Genomic DNA, 18,011 nt, shown 5'->3' on the forward strand with positions numbered 1-18,011 from the left:
TTTGCAGTTGTTTGGACCCATTCTGACCAGCCATTAGCTCGTCAWAACATTCAGAATAAACCCTCTTTGAGCAGCTAATGAAACAGAGTATTGGTTCAGGCTTTGTTTATTCAATGTACTCACACTTACTATTTAAAACATTGTAGAGTAATAGTACCATTATGCACATGTATTCGCTCCTGTCTTTGCATGTGCAGTGTTTGATGCGTGAAACGGTGACTAAGCAGGATTTTTAGATCACACTTTCACCACATCTGTGCCAGGGCAGAGGAAGGAGAGGAAATACATCCAGGGAAGATAAGGGATTAAGATCAACAAAACACAAAGTTGCTCTTTGTGTGTGTTGTTACAGGCACTCTGAGAGAGCCTGAATGCTTTTACTTCAGAGCTGACATCAAACATTTTCAACTCTAAGGAAAAAGGTGATGATGAATGGTGCAGGAAGCTCAGTGAAAGATGAAACCTGTAACAGCGATCATCTAATGGATCTCAGAACTTTGGCAATTTACAACTTTTTTTTTATTTTTTCCCCCATAAGAATGCTGTGAACTCTACATCCAAACATTCAGATATACTTTGGCTGATAACGTTTTTCATGGTTGAACTTTTTCATACAGATGAAAAGATCTATTTTGTTGTCCTGAAACGTTCAGTCTTCTCTTCCTCRGGAAACACCCAGTCATTTCTGTTGTTTGAGATATTAAAATTATGTTGAGAGTTTACAGGCACTTTGTGGATAATTTATTAAAATGCCAAATAAGGAGGGCTAAATTGTCAGGCGAACTAAAACATTGCACATGCTATTTGTGGATATGTTGTGGGTAATCTAATAAGATTGTGTGCACAAATGATAACAGGCGCAAAAGTGGTGCAGACCGTCCAGTTGAAATGAGAATTTCGTGTGCACTAATTCACCAGTGTCCACAGTGGAAATGGCAAATAATCTAATTTTCTCTCTCTCTCAGAGTTCAAAGAAAACACAATCACATTCATTCTGAATATTGCCAGTGCATATATTTTAATGCAGGGTGCAATTGGAGAAAGATTCAAAAAGGAAAATAAGTCTCCCGTCAGAAGACCACTCTCTCTAAAGAGCAGTAAACTGTAGGAATACTGAAAAGCTCACAAACCCGAGAAACTTGTTTTTGAAAGATAGAATGCCACTCCAGGCATATCAGTATATTAACRTGTAAAATTCCAGTCTATGTATGGTTCAACATGCAATCAGTTTTTCTCAAGCACCAACTTCATAAAGTCACAATATAGTGCAGTATAGTATAATACAATGACTGCAACCAGTTTGCACCTGTCTTTGCAAATGTGAATGTGTTAAAATCAGCGGCACAACCAATTTCGTGTTTAAAGGGAACCCTGATTAGTTGTAACATTAGACTTTATTTAATAAACATATATTTTAACTGTAAAATAAAGACTGTAAAAATACTGTAGGATGTTTAGTTTTTATCATTTTTAAACTAAATGTTTAAAAATATATTACACGGACAGGGCCATTTTATTTACACGCAAAGCATTCTGGGTAAATGATGACGTGGATAGGTCCTTGGTGCGAGGCTGCTAGCGAGCTATATCCACCCTGAAGGTTAATCTTGGACAATATCTGATGATCGACTCTTTTAAATGAAACCAGAGAGCGTTGACAGAGAGGAGAAGGTAGAAATGACTCAGCCTGGAACTGAAAATATGGATGGAGGACAACAGAGCTGCTTCATGGAAGAAGAACCTCAGCTTAGCCTGTTAGCTTTAGCATTAGCCCCAATTCTATCACCATATACATGTATTAGCTCAGCACTACACATTCTCCTCTCGTCACTGAGGTCCTCCATCCACATGACAGAGAGGGGAACACAAAAATGACTCAGMCTGCAACTGAAAATATGGATCGAGGACCTCAGTTTAGCTTGTTTGTCGCGCTAGCACAGAGCYAATACATAAATGGCGATATAGCGTCAGCGCTAGAGCAAAGGCAACGCTCTCTGGTTTCATTTAAAAGAGTCGATCATCAGATATCGTCCAAGATTAACATTCAGGGTAGATATAGCTCGCTCACACCGAGGACCTATCCACATTACCATTTACCCAGAATGCTTTATGTGTAAATAAAATGGCTCCATCTGTGTTAAAATATATTTTTAAAAATTTACAAATCTAAACAGCCTACAGCATTTTTACAGTCTTTATTTTACAGTTAAAATATGTTTATCAAATAAAGTCTAATGTTACAACTAATCAGGGATCCCTTTAATAAATCACATTTTGGTGCTAAATGATTTTATCTGCAAATCCTCCTCCCAGCATTTTACACACAGATAATCATCATATATATTCTTCATAGTCATGAAAGCAAACATGCTAAGTTAATTGCAGTTGCTGTTTTGCTCATTTGCCAAGGGAAATATTCGGCATACACGGTTAATAAATTAGCTTTGCGCACACTATCAAATTTGCATGTCCTTTTACACGTGCAAAGCATTGATAAATCAGGCCCTTTATGTCTACAACCAATATGTGTAAAAAAATGTAAAAAGCTGAAAATGACACAGCATAAACTAAGGCAGCCTTCATGTTAGACTCTGCGTTTAAACAATTTAAATTGATTCTCAACAAATTTAAATACCTAAATTTTCTAATATAAAGACAAATTTACACATTTTATACACAAATTAAATGAATTGTTTTATTGATAATTCAGCTGTGCACAAACCTGGCCAGCCAGGGTTTTTAAAATATACACATAAACAGAAGCTGGGAAATTCAGCATACAATAAAAAAATATGTTATGAACAATTTTTACAAACATGTATATGAAAATGACAATGAGATATTTTCTATATAAAAAACAAAAACAGAAATGGCATATGGGTAGCTTTTTATGCAATCGTCCTGATATCAGTCATTGATTACACCTTTTTTTAAATGTGCAGTTGGTAAAACATAAAAAAGTAAAAAAAAAAAGTCCATTTTCTGTATTATGTACAAAATTATTATGTACAAAAATGTACAATGTGTAGATAAGTATTTGCTTTGTATCTTGAACTTTTAAAATGACTATACTTGAACTTTGGAATAATAATGAATAGAACTGAATAGTATGAAAAATGTTTAAAAAATAGTTTGAAGCCAATAGGTTGTACATTTGAAGGAAAATAAACCTGTTATCTTGAAATATATTTGAAAACAGTGCTTCTGTACATAAAAAAATTGTTTTTCAAATACACATTTAGGGATTAAAAAAATCTATTTATAATTTACTGTTCAATGAACCACCAGAATTACACCTTTTTTGAAAGTAGGTGTGTGTCAACATGGAAATGATGTAAGGACATCTTGAATCACTCTGAAAAAAAAAACTAAAGTCAAGCTTTAACCTTCAAGTTTTTAAAATTACTGGTTGGGCTTGTGTTGACATTTATTTTGTACAGTTATAAAATGATGTCATGATATCATGACAGCCAAAACTGCATGGTAAACTTTATGTGGGTAATGTTGTCATCTTCAGTAGTTCAAGGCTACAAGACATATAAGGTATAATTCACTGAACAGTAATTTACTGATGACTTCATGTAAAAGCAAATCTTTAAGAAAAAACATTTAAATCTGTTATTTTCAGTTAGTAAAGTTGATTTATTTACTGTAGGAAGCATAATTGTAGGTTTGCCTTCATAATGGGTGGGCTTGTTGCTTGGTATTTTGTCCTTTGATGGTGTTTTTTTTTCACATGACGGCAAAAACTCTGAAGGCTTTTCCTCCTGTGGGGTTTGATATGCTGAAAAAAAGATGAACAGAGAAATAAAAATGTGTTTTTTTCTGTAAATGAGGAGCTGGGTATCATTGCCCTGCTGCTCCAACACTCTCCCTGATGCCACGTTCAGTAAAACTTTACCTTTCTGAGGAGATGCCATTCTGATAACTGCCGCTGTACTGCTGCCTTTTGTCCACCGGCATCACATCGAGGTAACCGCCAGACTCGTTCTGGATCACTCCTGCATGAATGGCGGCTTTACAGATACTAGATTTCTGGAACAGAAAGCAAAATTTTATGTAAAATTCTAACATAACAACCTTTTTCTGCATAAAATGAAAGCTGTTCGTATTAAAACAAAAAAAATGTGTTTGTCCGATTTGTAGTGTAGGTTCTAGGGTTCTTTGTGTTTCCCTCAGTGTACCCACCTCTGTCTTTTTCCTCAGCTCCTCTCTGATGCACACCTGATCTCCCCAGGTGTTCTCAATTGTCTCCTCATTAACTCACCTTTATATTCTGTGCTCACTGCCCTGTCTCTTCCTTGTGCTTTCCACGTACGTTAGGTTTGTCTTCCATGTTTATCAGTGTATTTAATGAGTTTTTCCTGGTAGAGGGTCTATTCTGTATGTAGGGGAGTTTCTTGTTGTCTGTGTGAGTTTATCCATGATTGGTGGAGTTGGTGTGTAGGTGGAGTTTGTCCTAAATGTGATTGGTCTGATTGACTTATGTCTTGCGAGGCAACTTGAGAGGAAGTAATGTGATAGTAAAATTATTGTGAACATGTAAACATGATTTATTGATTGTCTTTGTACAACTGAACAATGACTGAAATAAAAATTATTGTGAACATGTAAACAAATTTTTAACTTCATATTTTGCACAGCTACTACCTTCCTGTCTCGAGTTATGACTAATATTAGGTCATGTTCATTTTTAGCGATCTTTTGACAGGCTGGTTGGGTCTGTTTTAAGTACATCCCTCCACATGTAGGGTATTTATATTTCATGCAGCTAGCAATTTCCTGTCTTGAGTTATGACTAAAATTCATATTTTTTATATAAAAAATAGGTGCTTCCTGGTCATTTTGACCAAGCTACTCCAGGAGTTGCTTCTTCAAACCCCACCCAAAATAGTCAATCAGACCAATCATGTCTTTAACAAACTACGCTCACAAAAGTTAAACGGATCAATCATGTCTTGGACAAACTCCTCCCACAAAACAAACTCATACTTCATTGATTCATTGATTCATTGAACAGATCTTAATTGCCATCCCCAAAAAGTAACTATTTGAATCTACAATTGGTTAACTTTTATACTAAACCTGTTTCAATAGGGCCACTACAGCTAAAAAAATATTAGAAAACATTTTTTTAATGTTTTTGAGCTAAACTGTGTTATAGTGGTAGCTGAAACATACTAGTGCTACACATTGTGCAACATATTTGTTGAAATTGTCGGTGTGTGAAATAACAAATAATGCATATTCTTTCATAGAAGACTGGTTTCATTGAAACAGCAAACACTTACGTCTGAGTAATATTTTGTCCCAAAGACCCGGGCTTGGTTGTCATGCAAACAGTTCCTGGGGCAATACAATCTGAAACAAAACGCACAAGTTTAGAAAATGGAAAGGATGAAAATTTATGCAATTTTTTGGCTCGTGAACTACAATTTTAAGGCAATGTGTTTCACTTTTTTTTTTGCTGTTTTGATTTTGATGGATTGATTTTATTTCTTTACAACCTAGAAAGAATGAATGAGGGGTCTAACTAAGACTCCGAACAGCCAAAGTGTATCATTGTTTGTTTCAGTAGAGCTGTGCATGCACTCTTGGTAAATGTTTAAAATTGAATCACATGAAACTATGGGAAACAGATGACCTTTACTAGAATTTTGAATAAAAACTACAAATTCCAAAGTTAGAGTTTTTGCTTGCAGTGGGCTGCAGAATTACAGCCCAGTCCCAATACTCGCACTTACACCCTTGTGTACTTCAAATGTGTTCCAGATGAAAGGTTCGTAGTGCATAGTGTGTCCCAGTTTTCCGGAGTGGTCTTTTTTGACCTGCCCACTTTGTGTCATTGACCCACATTTCGGTTAAGCCTGCATCCAAGTGGACTTCAGTGAAGTGTATTACCCACATGTGATGTTTTAAATTAAAAGGCAATGGGGAGTTTCTTGTTGTGGCAATGTCCACTGAGCACCTTCCAGTCTAGTGGTGGCGGTAATGCACTTAAATTAAGCTGCCAACCACCAATAAAATCAAAAGAAGAATGTCCACTAAGCAAGCTGGTGATAATTTGGTGTATGACCCCTAATTTACACTACATGTGTTCCGTCTACGCTCCGCTGCAGTCTGAACACCGCAGCAAATACGCACCCATTATAATCAATGAGAGTGTTTACACTGGCTGCGCAGGGCGGCGGTGAGCGGACGGCGATCCGTCAAAATTAGAACAGATCCTATTTTTTGCCGGACGACGGAGCAGCACCAGAGTCAATTTTTAAAGATTACGTCGCACCAACAGGAAAAGAAACGAGCACAACATCCGTATTTTCAAAATAAGACACTATTCGGCGGAATAATTTGTCAGAATAATGTCGAAATTGCGGCTGTATTAATAAATATACGGATATATTTCTACACAAATGCTGTCAGAATGTATCGTTCTGTTTGGGAAGCAGATGGAAACGTAGCATGAAGCATATGTGCACACACATGATACACGTGGATTTTATTTTGAAATCAGACATTTCAGAAAGGCGACAGCGAGACAGTTTCAACATAGATACCAAAAGCCTTTATATCATTGTTTTCAGCTGTGTTTGGAGTTTGTCTTTCACAGAATTAATTATTTTTGCTGTGACTTCCACACCTATCACTGAATTTATCGCGCGATCTGCTTCCTGCACGTCTGTCGGACCGGAGCGGAGCAGAGGTAGTGTAAACTGGACTTGAAACGCACAGCTGCGACCTGCGCAGCGGAGCGGAGACGGAACACAAGTAATGTAAATTAGAGGTAAGCCTCCTTTGGTTTATGCGCTTTATTCTCCTAAAAACGATTGCTTGTTGTAGTTATACTATAGTTTCTGGCAGTATAAATGCCAAAACCGAGACCGATCTCACCATTTTGGACGTCACAGTAATGATGCAGAGGTGCAAGTCGATGACGTAAGGCATACTGTCCCAATTCTTCAATTTTTGCACACTTGTAATCTGCACACTCGAACCCTTATGTGCACTACGACTGAGTCCACACTTCATAGAGGGGCGTGGGGTGTAGTGTGAGTATTGGGACTAGGCCAAAAGCTCAGAACAGCGGAGTGTTACCTGGGACAGTGTCGAACAGGCTTCTTGAATGGACAAAACAGAGCCACTGTAGTATCACATCTGACTGCCTTGACTGGGAAACAAAGTGGACAAATCACAGCAAACAATGTACCTGTTATGTTCCTTTACAAACACAAAAAAAGGCAACGTGCAAATTTAAAAATGTGCTTCTTACCAGGCACCGAATCTACTTTGAATGAATTTGCACTTCTACTTTTTCTGTAAAGATGAATAAAACCATAGGTTATGATGGAATAGTCAGGGCCATGTCAATGGATAAATATTCCTCAATTCTCTAAAGATGAAAGTGTTCAATAAAAAAATATCTACAAAGGCTGATTCCTACCCGATCGACTGGATACCATTCTTGTATGATTTGGTAAAATACTGTTTTCTGCCCAGTCGAGTTATATCCAGCCATCCTCCATCACTGTCAATGACTCCAGAGTGCAGTGCAGCTCCACACACACTGGATTGCTGAAATTAAAGCCAAGAAAAGATACTGTATGCTTTTGTTTATAAAATATCTAAAAAAGTAAACAGTCTGTTTTTTATATTTTTTACCATATCATAGAACTCTGTTCCAACTACTTTTCCAGGTCTTTCCAAACAGCCAGGTGGACATTCATATCTGTCGAGAGCAGAGGAGTCAAGGACCTAAGTACAAATTTTGGTTATTTACTTCACTGAAGTAATTAATTTTCAGCCTACTTTTTACTTGTACTTCTTATGTTATCATGCAGCTATCTGTACTTTCTACACTTGACATTAAAAAAAAAAACAGAAAAATATTTATTTATTTATTTATTTATTTGTTTGTTTGTTTGATTAACAGATCTCTCTTGGAAATGAGATTCTGGATCTCAATGAGACTACCTGTATAAATAAAGGTCAAATGAAAAAATATGAAAAAAATTCATTCCATCTTATCTTTGAAAAATAATAATAATAAAGAACCTATTGGGATATATGGTGCCTCCTGAATAGAGTGAATTTAATTGTGGTTGGACAAAAAGTATAAATATTATGAAATTTATTGGTTTGTATGTGATCCATTCCACCTGTGCATGATACACATCATGTCACACTCTGGCATACGCCCACCTCGCCCAAAGATGCTAACAACCTTTATCTGATTATCAAAATAATAAAAGAATAAAGTGAATAGTTACAATCTTTTATTTTGAAAAAAAAAGAAGAAGAAATGACTCATATAAAGGTTTATTTTTAATTATTCAAATGGATTTGTTTTGGTGATTTTTATGTATAAAAAAGTTGGTCATCTACCTGTTACAGGTTGTTCCTTTGCACTGGTCCCTCAGCTTGGTATCACATTCAACCTGTTGGGCTTGTGATACACCAAACAGAGTCACTGTCAGAATCCATTTTATGTGTTTGCTTCAGTAGAAACGAAGGACTACAGGAGGATCCTTACACATCTGCTCAGTGCTGACAACCTGGTTCCTTTCAATGTTGTCATTGGGCGATGGATTTGGTGTTTGGGCCCTTGGCGGAGGCTCTTTGTCTCTCACCGGTCCTGGTTCAGGTTCAATGTAGTTGGTCTCCTCGATCTCAGGAGCTGAGTGCCTGTCAACACCCCCATCTAACGGGGACAATTTCATTTTTGAAAGTGCTGCATTCAGTGCAAAAACACGAACTTATTGAAATTGCTCATTAAAACTATAACACTTGTGTCATAATTATGCTTAACATTTTTTTGAAACTAACAATTTAAAATGATTTTTCTCAAGTATACCTTTATAACACAGGTTGTTTCTGCAGCCACCAGCGTAGCTCGCTGGACAGGCCGAACAAGGTGAACCATATTTGTAYGGAGCGTGACCCCACCAGTTTCCCCTGAGGAAAGCAAATAAAAGTCAGACATTTTAAAATCCAAAGCAGGAATTCCCTCAAACAATTGTAAATGTGTGTCTGTTAGGTGTATACATGATTGCAGTGGGGTGAAAAGTCAATTTCACTGATAATGACATTTCCCATGGTGTGAGTTACTAATCAATTGTCCATCTAACCAAGTCTGACACTCTTGATTTCAGACTGATATACAGTACTACAACCCCAGTTCCAGTGAAGTTGGRACGTTGTGTAAAACCTRTATAAAAACAGAACWGTTATTTTCAATTTAGGACAAAAATATTTAATGTTCAAACAGACCACRGTTCATCACTACATCTACAAGTCCAAGTTAAAACTCYACCAWGCAAAGCCAAAGCCAGATTTCAACCTCACCCAGAAATGCTGTTGGCTTCTCTAGACCTGAGCTCATCTGAGATGGACTGACACAAAAGAGAAAAAGTGTCCTGTGGTCTGACAAGTCCACATTTCAAATTGTTTTTGGAAATCATCCAAGTCCTGTTCTCTGGGCCTAAGAGAAAAAGGTCTGTCCAGGTTGTTATCAGTGCAAAGTTTAAAAAAAAAAACAGAATTTCTGATGGCATGGGGCACGTTATTGCCCTTGGCACATCTGCAAAGGCACCACTGATGCTGAAAAGTACATACAGGTTTTGGAGCAACACATCCAAGTCTTTTTAGACTTTTTAGACTTTAGGGTCTACAGAGCAGTGGACATTAGGAGTACCACTCAAGTAGAGGCGATTGCTCTAAGACTGCAAGGGAAGCTCAGCTTCCCCTAAAATTTCAAAAATAAGTGATCAAATATATACTGCTGTGTGTACATGCCATGACTAAATATGCGCTAAAATGCGCTCAACTTTTGTTCAGAATCAGCTTCTTATCATGGGAACGACGCAGCTTTCTTCTCACTCATTCCCACAGCTTCACAGTGCTTTAAACAGAGCGTCCACAGAGTTCAATAGCGAAGCAAGTRCAGCGAAACAAGACGAGTCATTGGATAAATGCTGGCTTTGTCCCACCCATCGGATGCTCAGCATCTCTGGGGGTCTATGGGACAGGGGGCTGGCCTCGGCCAGCCCGGACGCTCAGCTTCTGCATGATGATTGGATGATCTGTCTGAGGCTGAATCCCTTTTTGATTGACAGCGAAATGAGYGAATCAGAGATCTTTTGGTGTAAACATCGGTGGGAGTATTTTTTTAGTTTCATTCTGTTCTGAGTTGACTTTATTAATCCTTTTAGCAGCATTTTCTTTGTTAAAAACAACTACAACAAATCGAGCTTCTATGGTTTTTTTTTTTATAACTGCTTGTGTTTGGAGACTGACTTCTATCAGTCTTTCTGACTTCTATCGCAGTTTCTGTCCAACAGGGGCTGCTGAACCCCTCCACCATCACAAAGCACTCACAGGTGGACACACTTCACACCAGCCTCGCGCCAGTAACAAGCTGCACATAATGGCAGACAGTTTGAATGTTGTGGACCGGATTTTGGTGAAGCCATTTGATAGTCTTCCTCATGAAGAAAAACAGAGTTAAACAGCAGGGCTGATCAACTCCTCAGATTTATTTGGTGCAAAAGGTGGGAAAAGTAACAGGTCTTTTCAGCTGTCCTGGTATGACAAAGYGAGCTGGCTGACTGGAAGTGCTGTAAAATGATCTCTGACAGGGCCACAGATCCTTTTCTTGAAAAGGAACGGAGGGTAGAATTTATGTATAAATAAACTGACACATTTTACGATGTAGGCCGAAATTGAGCTTCCCCTTCTTGAAAGACCAGCATCCGCCACTGCACTCAAGATTTCTTTGGTGGAAGTGGTCTTAATAAAAATACCGTGGGCTATTTTATGGCTGGACAGATACACACAATCTATAGTTTTCATTGCAGAGTTACAACACAAGGTCACCTGTGCCCTTGACCTTTGACCCCATAAACTAGAAATCAATAGGCATCATCCGTGATCTTTAATGTGCCCAGCTGCACAATCTGATATTTTTTTCTTAATCATTATTTAGAGTTTAGACAAGAAATTGTTCACAGACAAACAGAATCTGAACATAAAACCCTAAATGCTGAATTAGGATACACAGCTTCCTGCTCCCTGAGTTTATATAGCAGAGTTGTAACTTGTTATTCATAGTGAAAACTTACGGAGGAGAGTAGTTGCAGACCAGATAAACAGCTTTAGCCCAGATCATTCCCCAGACGTTCATGTTGTAGCACACGTTGATGGCACAGCCAATACGATTGCTTGTTGCCCACACCAACTAAAAGAGAGAATACATTTTTGGATAGCAGCAGGGTGGCAATAAAAGTTATACTTCCTTAATGCTGAGTTGTTTACATTGATCTCAATATAAAAAAAMCCACTAAATATATTCATGTTGATTCTGTTACCTATTAGACTAATTCTAGCCTGATCAGACTTGAAATGTTACATCAAGAGGAAGAAAAAAAAACAATAAAGTTCTTGTATGGAAGATATAACATGATGGCCCTTACCTGAGTGTAGTGGGTACACACAGGTCCTGAACATCTGAATGGACAGTGTGGATTACATTCCTGGGAGTATGGATAACTGTAGTACCTGACCTCATCATACCAGGCCTGGACATGGTAGGTGGGTGGTCTGTCCCTGAAGCAAGAGAAACAAGTCTTAGATACAGTGTGTCTCTGTGTCCTACATGGTGAACTGAAAAACAAAATAAAATAAAAAATCTAACATTTGTCTTTGTGGATGCTTTAAATTTTTACTTCAGTGGTATTTCAGTGCAGTGAACTTACTTTAAGAAGACTAAACATGTTATTGAAATGGACAGTGGACCGTGAGGTAACCAGAATATCTCAGTGAGCAGTTTCAAAGATTCAAAGTGTTTATTATACACAGATGAAAACATTTTTMCCTGAGCAATGAAATTCTTACTTTGTCGACCACTCTGAACACCAGGAGACAAGACGAAAAAGAATAAGCACTTAAAGGACACTAACAAAGTACTGTGTATCGCTGCCCTACTGTCATGCCTCCAGCCCTGCCCACGCTCACCTGTTTCCTCTTGTCTCCTCCAGGTGTTTCTCATTGCCTCATTAAGTTGACCTTTATATTCAGTGTTTTGTCTTCACTTCCTTTGTCGGATCATTGCGCTGTCTCACCAGCCCGTGTGGYGTCCTCCATGTTCCTCGAGTTTTGTGCCAAGTCAAGTGAGTTTTTAAGCTGCCTCGTCAGCGTCTTTTGTTTGAAAATAAATCTTATTTTGCACTCCGAATTTTGCCTTTGCCCTGAGTTGATTTCTGCCTGATAAGCTCACACATATTTCTGCCATAATACCTTGGTAAACTTGATGGAAGTGTGTATCTTTATAAAACAGCRTTTGAATAAACTCKTCAATTTTAGCATTCAGGTTAAAGCAGCAAACCCCTTTTGTATTGAGCATGCTCGAACAAGCCCTTAGCTCAGTACGGTCARAGTAAAACTCACTCTGAGGACATTCAAAGAGTTATTTATAATTATTATTATTTCTAACCTTTCAACAAAACCCTGCATCATAAAATTTAGGTACTTATTTGAAGATCCCTTATTCTACTAGCATCAAAATACATTTTCTTGCCTCATAATTTCTGACCACCTTGACCTCAAATGCTTGTTCGTACACACCTGCCCCAGTGCGCACCAAGGTTTTGTCCGATCTGTGTCAACATGTGGCTTGGTCCGTGCTCCCATAGGCAGGTATGTGCCCAGTGTTCTGCGCTCCGCTCTAACTCATAATCCCACACCTGAAAAGCAAGAACACACACATGAGCAAACATGGCTGCACACAGATTAACGTGGGTTAAAAAGTTGTTTATGTTTTGAACTATAGCCACGGGTTACCTTCACAGTCAGCAGGGTAACAGGCTGAAGTATTATTGTTGTTATGTCTGGTAACTTTAGCTTTCTCGTGGGCAAAAGGTTAATCTAACAAGAAAAAAAAAATGGTAGCCCGGAGCAGCTTTGTCTTTAATCGGTGTTTGCAAACCAATTTCCCAGCTGACTTAAGTAGCTAAGTGGCCATTTAGCATAGTTGTGGCTTAAACAGCTCCTTAAGATTTGGTTCAGATTCATCATCAAGAAGACTGAAGCCACTGAAACTAGTTTGACCCAGATCATCTGAAAGATGAACCTGCTTTACTTGCTGCGGCTGCAGGGCTGGAGCAAATTTGACACTACAGTCAGAGTTAGGGTTCTCTTTTAGAAACMCACACGTACTTGCTGACTAACACACAGACACATGCATGAGAGACCACCACGTCAGCTTGCAGCTCTGTGCTACTATTCACTGGGGTTGTTTCATATCTTGCTTCCAGTAAGTTCTTATCTCACAAAAAAAAAGAAAAATATTTAAAAAAAAAGTGTAAAACGTCCGACCAACACAGAGAGTCTCTGTGTTGGGACTAGATGCCACTTTTGTTGGAAGAACTTAACAAAAAATGAGCTCAAAAAATTCCTGAAAACCCTTCACGCACATCTAGTTTTGAACAAGCAGGGCTGTGAACATTTGGGACAATTTGAATGTTGCAGCAAAATTAATGTAGTGTTGACTCTGCTGGGGAAGGAAAAGAATAGCCGCACTGTGCTCTGCTGTTGGCATATCGTTTTGCTGCATTACGGCTATCTCCCATCAATGCTAATAGGAAAATGCCAGTTTACAGACCACCATAATGCCTTCCATGTGCTCTGCACAAGGTGAAAGCACAGTTGCCCACTCCGTGTGTGATTTGAAAACTGATTTGTTTGTGCAGTTGGGCTGAAGCTAAAACACCAAAAAAAGGGAACTCTTAATTCTATGCTATTAGGTTGCAGAAGAATTGTCATTAGGCCTACAGCAATTTTAGTTGATTAGCTTTTGTTGAAAGTAAGCATAGATTTCTGTGAGAAATAGAAAAATAAATGTCACACACTCAAAATGTTCAAATCCTAAACAGCTAAGTGCATTTCTGGCCAGCAAAAGTAAATGTTAGACATCATTTTACATTCAACTGTTGGTGTTCGGTGCAGAAACACCATGGTAGAGTTTCAATTGTAGCCAGTTGCTGAGGAAAAAAATTGAGATGAGGTGAATACGATCTAATTAATCTAATCTAAAAAACACACACATAGACTCTAACATAGCCTGCTAGGCAATAAAAATTATGCCATTTGTGTCCACAAATTCTCTCTAATGTCAAAAGTTGGCAAAGATCACCTCTAAATCTCTGGTGAACAAGCAGGACAAARTTGAGATTGATAGGTGAATTTGAGTAAAACTTAACTTTTGCATACAACACAACTGTTGCTCGGTCTGAAGCGTTTGTGAAGTGATCCTCTAAAACAGTGGTTCCCACTTTTTATATTCTGACCCACAAACTATCCATGGCAAAAACTTTTGACCCCAAATATTACTGGTCTGAGTACACGAACTTCATTAATAACCCTAAAAACACAGGCTTTGACAATCGAAACAGCTTGTACACAAATGTAAATACTTATTTATACTTATTTTGTGTTTTTGTAATAATTATATGGAAAATATTACATCAGCAATTACTTTATTACCCTTTAAATTTATTTATGGACATTATCCAAGGTRCTTCATGACCCATAATTGGGTCCCAAACCCAACTTTGGGAACCAAAGTGCACTGGTTCCCAAAGTTTTCAGCTTTTGACCCAGAAAATAACAGTAGCAGAGACCTGTGCTCCCAGCTACTTTTGTATGATAAACATTTGTATCAGGTCAACAAAACATGGGCATAGTAACAATATTTTTTATATTACGTTTTTCCATTTTAAATATACTAACCTCACTCCTTCGTAACAACTAAGGCAAAAATGTAATTAATTCAGAAAATTTTTTTCAATGTTTCAGGACCCCACTTTGGGTCCCGACCCCAACTTTGGGAAACACTGCTCTAGAACATATTTGAACCTATTTAGCTTTAAATATGTTAGAACAGGAGCTTGAAATGCTATCCCATTAAAACAGATGGCAATGCTGGTCTCCTGCTTAGCTTACATACTGCAAAGTTGGTGCAAAGAGGTTCTAAAGATGTCTGCCATAAGTCAGATAAAATTAAGTTCACCACTCTTCTCCCCCGTTCTTGCCCTCCTGCCTGCTGTTATCTGCAATTGACCATCCCCCCATGCGCGTGAGAAATATGGACATTAAAAAGTAAATCTTTTATAACACATCCAAAAGCGTGACTATGACCGAGCTTTTTGCTGTTGTGCTCCGCTGAAATGTCTTGTCGGAGTGGGGTCTTTGGGTCAGGGTCGTGAGGAGGAAGGAGATGGATGGAGATGTGTGAACTTTTATTTAAGATTTGTTTTTTATTCCAAAGATCCTTATGGCTCAGCAGCAGAAGCATAAATATTACTGTTAAGAAAGCTAAAGTCGATCTAAAATCAAAGTCTGATTATGAAGTGAAACTAAATCTCTGACAGTGATCATTACACAGTGTGGCTCTAATTCCTCTCTTCACCATCTGTGTCGCAGTTTCACGTCTCCAAAATGAGCGTACGCATGGGTCAGAGCTGGCGTGAGGCWCCGCACATTTTCACGTCAAGCTTGGATTTTATAAATCACAACCTTGGCGTGAAAGGTGGCRTACGCAAGTTTCTGGGCTCATTTTGTGCGTACGCAAGCTTTATAAATCCGACCCCTGATCTGCTTCAAACCACCTCTACAAGACCACCTCTACAAAGTATATTCAGTAACTACACTGAGAACAAATCCTTCAAGTTCATGCTTGTTATATTTTAAAACACCTCTAAACGTATCAACCCAAGTAGGTTTTTAATTCCTCTGGAAGATCAGCTCAACAAGGATTACCCTGCTTGATGCGAACAGCACCAGATTTAGTGATTCAAAAAGTGCAGCCTGCCAATCCTGCAGTCTGCAAACCAAACACTTGGCTCTCATCAGGCCCATTTTACCACATCGTTATCATGTGTAACAGTATCCTTTGCTGCAAAAACATGGGATTAGTGTACGCGGCCTCTATCTTGCTCCACTGTACTTCATACTTCAAACGATCAGACCTGACATTTTTGAAATGCATTCGCCGACGTTGCAGCCAAAACTAGATGCGTGGACCATCAAAGAAACAATAACGTCGGCTGAGGCTGGAGCTGAGGATGACTGAGAGAAACTGGAGCGAAAGCAATGAAAAAGCCTGAAAGAGAGCGAGGGTGAAGATCAGGAGAGCAGACGAACAAGAAGAAAAAAAATGTCTGAGCGAAGAGAACAAGAGTGACATGAAGAGTGAAGGGAGGCGGGGTAGGAAGCGGAGGCCGGTGGGCAGGGTAGTTGAGGTAGAGGACAGGACAACACTGTGGGGGTGAGAGCTGGATCTGGTCCAGGGTCAATGAGGGCAAGGCAAGCAGGGGGCAGGAACATAAGCAGTAAAAGAGCTTTCTCTCTCCCGTTGCTCTATTTMACAGAGCAGGAGAACAGTATTTTGGACACAAGGGAATGTGTGGAAGGTTGCATGCAGAGCACCTGGAGTTCAGACTCAAAGGTTTAGTTCAACAATGGGTTTCATTTCAGATAGAAACTTATTTCTAGCAGAGGAAAAGTGGACATGTTGATGCTTTTCTAAATCCTAGAACTTATTGTAAATTGTTGGACTGCATCTAAATATTAAACCTGTATAGCAGAGCTAATACACATTACCTACACATAAGGTCTAATAACTCCAGTTTGCTACTTGTTTAATGGTCCCGACTAAAGACACATTTCAGGTTATAGCTCCTACATTTTGTAACACATTACCGTCATCTCTTAGAGCTGTGGACTCAGTGGAGATTTTTAAAAAGCAGCTAAAATCTCACCTTTGTAAAACGGACAAAACATGCTTTTAAATCCTTCCTTTTGTCGTTCCGTTGGGGTCAATATAAAGTGGAACAGCAATGCTTTGATTTTGTAGATTAACAGCAGAGATAAGATTACCCAGCAGTGAGGAAACGTTTTATTTATAAATTGATTAAAAGACGTCAGCAACGGAAGACTTGTCCATTCAGCCTCACATGTTGGAGCCAGAGTCTGACCGAGGGGTTGGGGGGGAATGAAGACGACGAGCCCGCAGAAATCCGGAAGTTCATGACTTTTTAATTTGGCTGAATAAATTTTAATATTTGTCTTATCAGTGCTTTATGGCTTGTCGATTGTGTTTTCATGCTCTGTTGTGTGTTATTCTGTTTTATTGTGAAGCACTTTGTGGCTACTTGACTGTGAAAAGAGCTGTACAAATAAAGTTGACTTGCTTACTTAAAGGCCTAGCATTACTTGAAGGAATGCCTATCTGCCACCTTTCCTGCCAGGGCTTCAGACTAAAATCATSTTTTGTTGAGAAAGGAYGAGGTTTCCTAAGGTCAGCTGTCTGAGGCAATCGTCTTGAATTGGTTTGACCCCAAAGGGTAACCATTTGTAGCTGTACATCTAATGATTACTTTCTAAGAGTTTTGATTACCATATTTAGTTGTGTATATTATGGTCTCGAGTATAATACCACAAAACCAGTCTGAGATGATTCGCACTTTATGACATGGTGCGTTATCCTGCTGGAAGTAGCCATCAGATGTTGGGTACACTGTGGTCAAAAAGGGATGGACATGGTCAGCTACAACACTCAGGTAGGCTGTGGCGTTGACATGATGCTCACTTGGTACAAATGGGCTCTAAGTGTTATATAAAGTATTAGTATTAAGAGTTATTTAATGATAAATCACTGTATATGTTGTATAACACATTAGTTGTTCCGCACTTAGTTTATTATATAGAAATCTGGGGGAAGCCATGTAAAACAACTACAAATCCCATTTTTCTTTTACAGAAAAGAGCTGTAAGAATTATAACCAGAAAATTTTATAGTCACCCAACAAATACATTGTTTTGTCCGTTGAGGTTATTGAAATTTTATGAGTTGGTAGATTATAATATTTTGCAGGTCATAAGGCTCATAAGAACATATTACCTGTAAACATCCAGTCAAGTTTTGTTAAAAGAGAGAGCAGTTATAATCTCAAGGGGAT

General features: G+C 38.5%; 1 protein-coding gene across 2 annotated transcripts in view; it reads right to left on the reverse strand.

The window, feature by feature from the left end:
• Window positions 1-2,681: 2,681 nt before the first annotated feature.
• Window positions 2,682-18,011, reverse strand: part of LOC106514924 (cysteine-rich secretory protein LCCL domain-containing 1) — a 22,644-nt gene continuing 7,314 nt past the window's right edge. For both annotated transcript variants that reach the window (XM_014004461.1, XM_014004462.1), the window contains 13 exons: window positions 12,619-12,737; window positions 11,469-11,601; window positions 11,118-11,233; window positions 8,852-8,952; window positions 8,531-8,698; window positions 8,383-8,443; window positions 7,660-7,726; window positions 7,442-7,572; window positions 7,271-7,314; window positions 7,096-7,168; window positions 5,292-5,361; window positions 3,902-4,035; window positions 2,682-3,784 (listed from right to left, as the gene is read on the reverse strand). In XM_014004461.1, coding sequence (XP_013859915.1) covers window positions 3,733-3,784; window positions 3,902-4,035; window positions 5,292-5,361; window positions 7,096-7,168; window positions 7,271-7,314; window positions 7,442-7,572; window positions 7,660-7,726; window positions 8,383-8,443; window positions 8,531-8,698; window positions 8,852-8,952; window positions 11,118-11,233; window positions 11,469-11,601; window positions 12,619-12,737 — 1,269 coding nt within the window. In that variant the 3' untranslated portion in view covers window positions 2,682-3,732. The remainder of the gene's footprint in view (window positions 3,785-3,901; window positions 4,036-5,291; window positions 5,362-7,095; window positions 7,169-7,270; window positions 7,315-7,441; window positions 7,573-7,659; window positions 7,727-8,382; window positions 8,444-8,530; window positions 8,699-8,851; window positions 8,953-11,117; window positions 11,234-11,468; window positions 11,602-12,618; window positions 12,738-18,011) is intronic.

The sequence above is a fragment of the Austrofundulus limnaeus genome, unplaced genomic scaffold (genome assembly GCF_001266775.1).
Source record: "Austrofundulus limnaeus strain Quisiro unplaced genomic scaffold, Austrofundulus_limnaeus-1.0 Scaffold24, whole genome shotgun sequence".
NCBI lineage: Eukaryota > Metazoa > Chordata > Actinopteri > Cyprinodontiformes > Rivulidae > Austrofundulus > Austrofundulus limnaeus.